The 9636-nt window shown below is 57.0% G+C and overlaps 1 protein-coding gene across 5 annotated transcripts in view; it reads left to right on the top strand.

Moving 5' to 3' along the window:
- NOS3 (nitric oxide synthase 3 (endothelial cell)) overlaps positions 1-9636 on the top strand; it is a 26127-nt gene that overhangs the window by 6125 nt on the left and 10366 nt on the right. The window contains exons 2-13 of one of the 5 annotated variants that reach the window (XM_011984354.1): positions 23-280; positions 2128-2290; positions 3654-3745; positions 3836-3977; positions 4244-4383; positions 4488-4662; positions 5940-6041; positions 6671-6865; positions 6984-7057; positions 7233-7377; positions 7621-7725; positions 8696-9320. In XM_011984354.1, coding sequence (XP_011839744.1) covers positions 23-280; positions 2128-2290; positions 3654-3745; positions 3836-3977; positions 4244-4383; positions 4488-4662; positions 5940-6041; positions 6671-6865; positions 6984-7057; positions 7233-7377; positions 7621-7725; positions 8696-8794 — 1690 coding nt within the window. In that variant the 3' untranslated portion in view covers positions 8795-9320. Of the gene's footprint in view, positions 1-22; positions 281-1463; positions 1576-2127; positions 2291-3653; positions 3746-3835; positions 3978-4243; positions 4384-4487; positions 4663-5939; positions 6042-6670; positions 6866-6983; positions 7058-7232; positions 7378-7620; positions 7726-8534; positions 8673-8695; positions 9321-9636 lie in introns of those variants that run through there. The other 4 variants (XM_011984355.1, XM_011984353.1, XM_011984351.1 and 1 more) reach the window with 4 other exon arrangements.

Genomic DNA, 9636 nt, shown 5'->3' with positions numbered 1-9636 from the left:
CTCCCCCATCCCAACCCTGCATCCCTCCTCCCTTTCCCCTGTTCCACCCATGCACCCTTCCTCCCTCTCCCCCATTCCTGTCCCACCCCTGCTCCCTGGCCTGGCCTGACCTTTGCACTCCCTCGACCCAGGATGGGCCCTGCACCCCAAGACGCTGCCTGGGCTCCCTGGTATTTCCACGGAAACTACAGGGCCGGCCCTCCCCTGGCCCCCCGGCCCCTGAGCAGCTGCTGAGTCAGGCCCGGGACTTCATCAACCAGTACTACAGCTCCATCAGGAGGTGATAGCTTCCCAGACGCCACAGCCTCCCTTGTTCCACTGAGGCCCCAGAAACCCCATGAGGACCTTCCCTCGACCCACTCCCTTCCCAGATCCCAAGGCGGCCCACTCCCTTCCCAGATCCCAACGTGGCCCACTCCCTTCCCAGATCCCAACACCACATGGGCCCCTCCTGCCCCTGTCTCTTATACACATCTAGATGTGTATAAGAGACAGGTGGGGTAGTAAGTCAGAACCTCCATTTATGTAGAACGGAGATACGGCAATACTTACTCCGTGGGGTAGTAAGTTTCTAGCTCACAGCAAGCATTCAACCACAGCGATGATTATTTAGCCGGAGAAGAAAGGAGCTGACAGCAGTGGTTACAGGAGAGTGAGAAGGTGGGGTCTCCCAGAAGAGGGAGAGAGTTGGGTAGGAGACTCAGGCCCTTGGGGTAAGGGGACTGAGAAGACAGAGCCACCAGGCTTTTTTCCCCTGCTCCAGCCCCCTCTCCTAGTGGCTGTCACCCGAAAACTGGACCATGCAGTTCCCAGAAGAGTCCTCCCTGGGGCAGAGGTCCCAGTAGAGAGGAAGGACCCAGAGGCCTGGTGGGGTGCCAGGCCAGGGGAGCAGGCTGGGGCTGCAGGCAGCTATGCGGGGAAGGCTGAGGGCTGGGGCCCTGCTGCTCAGGCGCACCCTTGGCCTGAGTCCCTCCCTTCCTCCCTGCCGCTGGTGGCTCTGGGAGGAAGTGATAAGGCCTGCGAGGCTTCCCTTCACACAAGGGGCTACTGTCAGGAGGGGGTGTGAGTGTGGAGGGAAATCAGGGCTGAGGAATCCCTGCAGGGCTTCCCTCTACTCAAGCACCAGGCTCTGTCCCCCTCAGGGTAGGGCTTATAGCAACTTTGCGGGGATTGGACACCCCATCTCCAGAAGAGGTGAAGCAGGTGCTGCAGGTGGGGTACAAACTCAGCCTCTGGGCAGGGACTCAGGAGCTCAGCACCAGCAGCCCTTGTGGCCCAGGACCCTGGTCTATAAACAGAGGCACAGCTCACGCCTACCTACTAAGGCATGGGGGACGTCAGAAGGCATGCAGCAGGTGGGCCTTGAGATCGCCAGTGCTGTAACAGTGGCCTCCGGGTGACATCTGGGGAGGCTAAAAGGAAACAAACCCTTTCCTGATGACCCTATCCCTGGCTCCCAACAGCCCCCCGAGCTCCCCGCTAACCCAGCCCCCGGAGGGGCCCAAGTTCCCTCGTGTGAAGAACTGGGAGGTGGGGAGCATCGCCTATGACACCCTCAGCGCCCAGGCGCAGCAGGTGAGGCTGGCCTGCCATGTCCCCATCCCCATCGTCTCCAGGGGAAAGGGTGGGTAAGGCCAGGCCTCAGATGGGGCTGGAGAGGGAACCGCCACCCTTCTCTGAATTGGCCTCTTGTTTCCAAAAAGAGGAGAGGACTGGGAAGAACCAGCGGAGTTGAGGGACATGCACGGGACTTGGGTGACCCTTAGCCTCCAGCCTTACCCCCGCACCTGGTTCAAGCTCTCCCCGTCCCACCCCTGCACCTGTCTCTTATACACATCTAGATGTGTATAAGAGACAGCCCTTCCCAGATCCCAACGCGGCCCACTCCCTTCCCAGATCCCAACGCGGCCCACTCCCTTCCCAGATCCCAACGTGGCCCACTCCCTTCCCAGATCCCAACGTGGTCCACTCCCTTCCCAGATCCCAACGTGGCCCACTCCCTTCCCAGATCCCAACACCACATGGGCCCCTCCTGCCCTCCCCCAGCGCTCACACATAGCCTGGAGGAGGGCCTCCCTGTCCCACACAACTTCCTGCTTGTCCCTTTGCCACCCCTCTCCTCCCCAGGAGCGGCTCCCAGGCCCACGAACAGCGGCTTCAAGAGGTGGAAGCCGAGGTGGCAGCCACAGGCACCTACCAGCTTAGGGAGAGCGAGCTCGTGTTCGGGGCCAAGCAGGCCTGGCGCAACGCTCCCCGCTGTGTGGGCCGGATCCAGTGGGGGAAGCTGCAGGTGAGGCCAGTGATCGAGAGAGCCAGGCACTACTAAAAGGGGAGCGGGGTGGCGGGGCAGTTCCTGAGGCTTCCCAGGGACCGGGAGGTCCCAAACAGTAGGGGAGATCCTTGCCTGTTCCCTTAGAGACGGGAAAGGTAGGGGGACCGCCCCACCCTCAGCACCCAGGGGAACCTCAACCCAGTAGTGAAGACCTGGTTATTAGGCCCTATGGTAGTGCCTTGGCTGGAGGAGGCGAAAGAAGTCTAGACCTGCTGCAGGGGTGAGGACAGCTGAGCGGAGCTTCCTTGGGCGGTTCTGTCAGTAGCAGGAGCAGCCTCCTGGAAAGCCCTGGCTGCTGCTTCTCCCTCAAGGGAGAAGGCTTCTCCTGCTAGGCCCGTCCAGTGCAGCCCCTCACCCACACCCGCTGCTCCCCCAGTTCCCCTGCCTCGACGTGCACCCTCCCTCACACCCCAGCCCACAGATCGGGGCTGGCCTTGGTTACTGGAACAGCCTGTGACCACAACACTGAGAGAAGCAAGCTGCCCCATGGGGGACTTGGTCCCATGGCCTTGGCCTCCTTCACCATCACTGGCCGCCAAAGGGTTTGAAATAAAGCCACGTGCCCAGTGAATCCCAAAGGAGCCTCAGATAAAATAAAAACAATCCTATCTGACACTTGCCTGACACTCTAAGTTGTTCAAAGCTTTAACTCAACTTTGATCCATCTGAGCTGCCATAGTGGACCCCACTCAGAGCTGCGTCCCTCCCTTGACCCCAGGCTGGTCCCTGCCACTCCCCTGCCCCTGTCACTGGCACATGTTTCCTCCTCCCTCAGGCAAGACTGGGACCTCCCAGCCTCGTCCTGGGGCCTCCACTCAGCCAGCCAAGACAGCTCCTCCAAGCCCTAGAATGTCAGGATGAGCAGGGTCCTAGGAGGCCCCTGGTGCAGCCTTCCCTTCCTACCATCCATGTGCTCAAATAAAATCAGATGGCTGGCTGGGGTCACCCGTCATTTCTTGAGTGCCATGGATCATGGGGGATTTGCTGCCCACACTCTTAGGTGGCCTCTTAGACATCTGTTAGTACCTAACCCAAGCATCAGTTTGACACAGGCTGAGTCCCTCCTCTGTACTGGGTACCAAGTCAGCTTCTGTAGGGATGGGGAGACACCTGGCCCAGGGAGGAGATGAGGAGCAGCCCGGATGGTGCTACATATGTCAGAGAGCAGGGCAGGAAGGGATCAGTGTGGATGCCAATGATCAGGAGGGCGCCATGGGGTGAACCATGGCCCCTGCCTCCTCATCAGCAGCTCCTCTGGGGCTGATACTCAAGATCCCGTCTCTCTCCTCACCCTCCTCTCTCGCTGCCTCGGCTGGCTCAGGTGTTCGATGCCCGGGACTGCAGGTCTGCACAGGAAATGTTCACCTACATCTGCAACCACATCAAATACGCCACCAACCGGGGCAACCTTCGGTGAGTGCTCCCCACCACACCAGGCCCCAGCCTTCTCCCCCGAGGCAGGGAAGGCAGGGCTCTGACCAGCTCTTTCCCCATGCATGCCAGCTCGGCCATCACAGTGTTCCCGCAGCGCTGCCCTGGCCGAGGAGACTTCCGAATCTGGAACAGCCAGCTGGTGCGCTATGCGGGCTACCGGCAGCAGGACGGCTCTGTGCGGGGGGACCCAGCCAACGTCGAGATCACCGAGGTGGGCACCGAGAACCACCAACAAGGGTGTCCCTAAGGTGGAGAATGAGGAAACCAGTGGGAGAAGGCTCTGGGAATCCAGGCAGGAAGAGGGGAGCCTCGGTGAGATAAAGGATGAAAAACGCCAAAGGAGGAGTGCCTGGGTGGTCACAGAGACCCAGTCAATGAGGGGTCCTGGAGTTGAAGGCAGGAGACAGTGGACAGAGGGGTCCCTGAGGAGGGCATGAGGCTCAGCCCCCAGGCCCCCCTCTGGCCCGCTCCCCACAGCTCTGCATTCAGCATGGCTGGACCCCAGGAAACGGTCGCTTTGACGTGCTGCCCCTGCTGCTGCAGGCCCCGGATGAGCCCCCGGAACTCTTCCTTCTGCCCCCTGAGCTGGTCCTTGAGGTGCCCCTGGAGCACCCTACGTGAGCACCAAAGGGATTGACTGGGTGGGATGGAGGGGGCCATCCCTGAGCCTCTCGAGGAGGGCCTGCAAGGGGGTGCTGATTCCACACCCCAACACCCCCAGGCTGGAGTGGTTTGCAGCCCTGGGCCTGCGCTGGTATGCCCTCCCAGCAGTGTCCAACATGCTGCTGGAAATTGGGGGCCTGGAGTTCCCCGCAGCCCCCTTCAGTGGCTGGTACATGAGCACTGAGATCGGCACGAGGAACCTGTGTGACCCTCACCGCTACAACATCCTGGAGGTGAGGCGCGGGGTGGGGCTCAGGCACCGAATGTCCCTGCCCCAGGCGGGAGTCTGGCTCTCACTCCATCCCCAAAATGCCAGCCACGGGGACAATCAGAGCAGGTCCAGGGCTGCCTCCTAAATAGGAACTGAGGACGAGCTCTGGAACCACTGAGGCAAAGGGGTGGGGGGATGGGAGGGTGTGTGTAGGGGGGTGTGAGTGGGTGAGTGTGAGTGTGTGGGTTTGTGGGGGTGGGTGGGTGTGGGTTTGTGGGTGTGTGTAGGGGGTGAGAGTATGTGGGTTTGTAGGGGTAGGTGAATGTGGGTTTGTGGGGGTGCATAGGGGGTGAGAGTGTGTGGGTTTGCAGGGGTAGGTGAGTGTGGGTTTCTGGGGTTGTATGGGGGTGAGTGTGAATGTGTGGATTTGTAGGGGTAGGTGAGTGTGGGTTTGTGGGTGTGTGTAGGGTGCTTGAGTGCATGGGTTTGTTGGGGTAGGTGAGTGTGAATGTGTGGGTTTGCAGGGGTAGGTGAGTGTGGGTTTGTGGGGTTGTATAGGGGGTGAGTGTGAATGTGTGGGTTTGTAGGGGTAGGTGAGTGTGGGTTTGTGGGGTTGTATGGGGGTGAGTGTGAATATGTGCGTTTGTAGGGGTAGGTGAGTGTGGGTTTGTGGGGGTGTGTAGGGGGTGAGTGTGAGTGTGTGGGTTTGTAGGGGTAGGTGAGTGTGGGTTTGTGGGGGTGTGTAGGGGTGAGTGTGTGTGGGTTTGTAGGGGTAGGTGAGTATCAGTTTGTGGGGGTGTGTAGGGGGTGAGTGTGAGAGTGTGGGTGTGTAAGTGTGGGTGTGAGTGTGGGTGTGTGTAGGCAGTGAGTGTGAAATTGTGGGTTTGTGGGGGTGGGCGGGTGTCAGTGTGTGGGTTTGTGGGTGGGTGTGAGTGTGAGTAGGTGGGTGAGGGGGGCATGGGCGTAGGTGTGAACATGTAGTTGTTCTTCCAGGTATAGGACCCATAGCTCTAGAGCTTTCATCAGATTCTCAAAGGGGACCTTGACTCGGAAAAGGTTAAGACCCATTTTATAGACGAGAAATTAAAGCCCGGGGCTGAGGAGTGACTGGCCCAAGATCCCTCTCTGCTCTGAGGTGCCTTTGCAGGCAAAAACCTGAACCAGTCCACTCGACAGCCAGGCCTCCCAATGGACACCACTCACCTCACTCCTCCCAGCCATGCGTGGGAAACAGATAGTCTCCCCATCCCACCCCCATCATCTCTGTCCCTACCAACGCCACACACCCTCCTGCCCCAGGACGTGGCTGTCTGCATGGACCTGGATACCCGGACAACTTCATCCCTATGGAAAGACAAGGCAGCGGTGGAAATCAACGTGGCCGTGCTGCACAGTTACCAGGTGCATAGGCCCAGACTGGCCAGGAAGGCAATGGGTTTGCGTACAGGGGCAGCAGGGGCGGGGGTTGGAGGAGAGGGAGCCATTTAGAAACTGGGGAAGGATTTGGACAGGCAGAAGAAGTTCCATAGTCCCAGTGCCATGGCACACACTGGCCTGCGGTTCGGGGACAGGGCAGGTACTATTCCAGGTACTGTCATCTGGCGGCTTACTGTGTGCTAGGGACCTTGCTGTTTACAGCATGCCCAGTCATATTGATTCTCAGGGCATATTGGGTATTTTAGTTTGTGGGGACCCACTGGATCCTGGAAACGAATACTAGGATGGAGGGCACACCAGGAGTCATAGTTTGAGGAAACCGGGGCCTGCAGAGAATTTCTGTGGGCTCTTTGGTTTGAGGGCCAGGCATATAGATGCTGGAGATTAGAGCTGTTGTTTCATGTTGAACTTGGAGCATGACCATGCATGATGCAGTTTGGGGTGAGGGCGACATTGTGGTTTGAGGGGACACAGGGTGTGTTAGATACGGGGTAACCTAGGCACATGTGGTTTTGGGTGACAGGAGTGGTGGAAGGAGAATGGGCGAGGTCTGTGGGTCTGGTCTGAGCCTCTCCCCGCTCTCTCCCTTCCAGCTGGCCAAAGTCACCATTGTGGACCACCACGCCGCCACAGCCTCCTTCATGAAGCACCTGGAGAATGAGCAGAAGGCCAGGGGGGGCTGCCCTGCAGACTGGGCCTGGATCGTGCCCCCCATCTCGGGCAGCCTCACTCCTGTCTTCCATCAGGAGATGGTCAACTATTTCCTGTCCCCAGCCTTCCGCTACCAGGTGCCCACCCTAACTGGCTCTGCCAGCCTGAGCCCAGCTCTAATTCTATGCAGCCCCTGGGGACCTCTAACCTTTCCTTTTCTTTACCTCCCCTCCCAACCCCATCACCTCTCTGCAGCCAGACCCCTGGAAGGGGAGTGCGGCCAAGGGCACCGGCATCACCAGGAAGAAGACCTTTAAAGAAGTGGCCAAGTGGGTACCCAGGAGCACTGCCCTCCCCCATGCACCCTGGGGGACCCTGCCCCCAGCAGTGTTCTGGGCCCACCACTCAGTACCCCAAAACCCTGTTGTGAGGGGAGTGGACCCTTGCCTGGGGAGGCCCTGCCTCTGTGCACCTGGGACACCCTCACGCCTCCCTCTCCCGCAGTGCCGTGAAGATCTCTGCCTCGCTCATGGGCACCGTGATGGCGAAGCGAGTGAAGGCAACAATCCTGTATGGCTCCGAGACCGGCCGGGCCCAGAGCTACGCACAGCAGCTGGGGAGACTTTTCCGGAAGGCTTTTGATCCCCGGGTAGGGCTGAGCCCAGGGGAGCAGGGAGCTAGAAAGAGGGGGCTCTATCAGTATCTTCAGGGGTGCCCTGGAGGACAGGAAGTGTTAAAAGTCAGGACTCACAGGTGTGACTTGACACCCGGAACCACAGGTCTTTAGAGATCAAATTGGGGCCTGAATCTTGCACTGCCAGGGAGGCCAGAGCGAGGAGGACAGGGCCTCCGGGGGTCACAGAACCCAGGATATCTGTCTTCCCACCCACAGGTCCTGTGTATGGATGAGTATGACGTGGTGTCCCTCGAACACGAGACGCTGGTGCTGGTGGTAACCAGCACATTCGGGAATGGGGATCCCCCGGAGAATGGAGAGGTGAGAGCTTCCAGGAAAGGGGCTGCTGGGAATGAGGAGAGACTCAGAATTGGAGTGACTGGGCAGGAACCTCTGCCCAACACACACACACATACACGCACACACACACACCAGGATGGAAAGGGAGATGATGCTAAGAGACCCCTGGAGCCTGAAACCCCACACAAGCCACACTCCTAGCCCATCCACATGGCTGCCCGCCTACAAGTACATCTGCTGAACTGCGTCCCCAAGTCATTTCCATTATCAGTGCAAGTTTTTAATACAAGGAAGGCATGTCCTGGCTGACCAAGAGGTTAGACTGTGCTCAGGCACTAACAAGAAAAATAGGGATATGTCACTGAGGGCGGCTTCTAGGATGTGGGTAATGTTTCTTAATGGAATGCCAGTTACACAGGTGTGTTCAGTTTGTAAAAATCCATAGAGCTGTACATTTACAACACATACAACACTATTCCAGCATTTTCTTTTCTTTTCTTTGTTTTATTTATTTTGAGAATCTATTTATGTTGCCCAGGCTGGCCTTGAACTCCTAGCCTCAAGAGATCCTCCTGCCACAGGTTCCTTTTTTAAAAGAAGAAATAGAGAGCTGTTTCGATGCCAACATAGATTAAATAACTTCACTTTTTAAAAAGAAACACAAAGCTAGAGTGCCATCATTGAATGCCTTCTCTTGCAAGCGTAGGTGTCTCTGAGCTGCCCCAGGCTAGGTTCATTTCTGGGTCTTACCTGCTCCAGCTTCTAGGTGTTAAAGCCCTTATTAGCACTAAGTACCTCCTCAGTACTCTTTTTTTTTTCCTTTGAGACAGGGTCTCACTTTGTGGCCCAGGCTGGAGTGCAGTAGTACGATCATGGCTCACTGCAGCCTCAACCTCCCAGACTCAAGTAATCCTGCCACTTCAGCCTCCCAAGTAGCTGGGACCACAGCCACATGCCATGATGCCTAGCTAATTTTTGTATTTTTTTGTAGAGATGGGGTTTCGCCATGTTGCCCAGGCTGGTCTCTAACTCCTGGGTTCAAGCAATCCACCTGCCTCGGCCTCCCAAAGTACTGGGATTACAGACGTGAGCCACTGCACCAGGCCCTCAGTATCGTAAGCAAGCTTGAATCTGGTGAAAGCCTTTTTGCTGCCTTAGTGTCCATTCCAGCCCCCATTCTGACCTACCTTTTAAAGAAAAATAGCACCAGCAATTGACTTTTTTTTAGCATAAAGGTATATAGACACCCATATAAGCTACAGCCTTCACAAGGCATAGCACATTTTCATCACCCTGGAAAGTTCCCTCATCAGTTCCTCACGTGAATCCCTTTCCAGTCTGTCTGTCTGTCAGAAGTGTCTGTTACCACAGATTAGTTTCACCTGCTCTAGAACAGCACCGAGATGGAAGCACGCAGTGTTATGGCATCTCCTGCTGAGTCTGTTTTTGAGGCCCACCCGTGTTGTTGCATGACTCAGTATTTCACTCATTCTGCTGCCGAGTGCCGTTCATTGTGTGAATATCCCCAGTTTGTTTATCCGTTCTCCTGTTGGTGACACTTGGGCTGTTTCCAGGTCGGGGCTATTATGAATAAAGCTGTTATGAACATTCTTGTACCCGGCTTTTGTGGGCTTATGTTTGTATTTCTCTTGGATAAATACCTAGGAGTAGAATTGGTAGGTCATAGGGTAGATGCATGTTGAATCTCTTTTTTAAAAAATAAAACTGCCAGGCCAGGAGCGGTGGCTCACGCCTGTAATCCCAGCACTTTGGGAGGCCCAGGTGGGCAGATCACTTGAGGTCAGAAGCTCAAGACCAGCCTGGCCAACATGGCAAAACCCTATCTCTACTAAAAATACAAAAATTAGCTGGGCATGGTGGTGCACACCTGTAATCCCAGCTACTCAGGAGGCTGAGGCAGGAGAATTGCTT

The sequence above is a fragment of the Mandrillus leucophaeus genome, unplaced genomic scaffold, assembly GCF_000951045.1.
Source record: "Mandrillus leucophaeus isolate KB7577 unplaced genomic scaffold, Mleu.le_1.0 Scaffold266, whole genome shotgun sequence".
NCBI lineage: Eukaryota > Metazoa > Chordata > Mammalia > Primates > Cercopithecidae > Mandrillus > Mandrillus leucophaeus.
The sequence above is the reverse complement of the archived record's forward strand: the minus strand, read 5'-3'. Positions and strand labels throughout refer to the sequence as shown.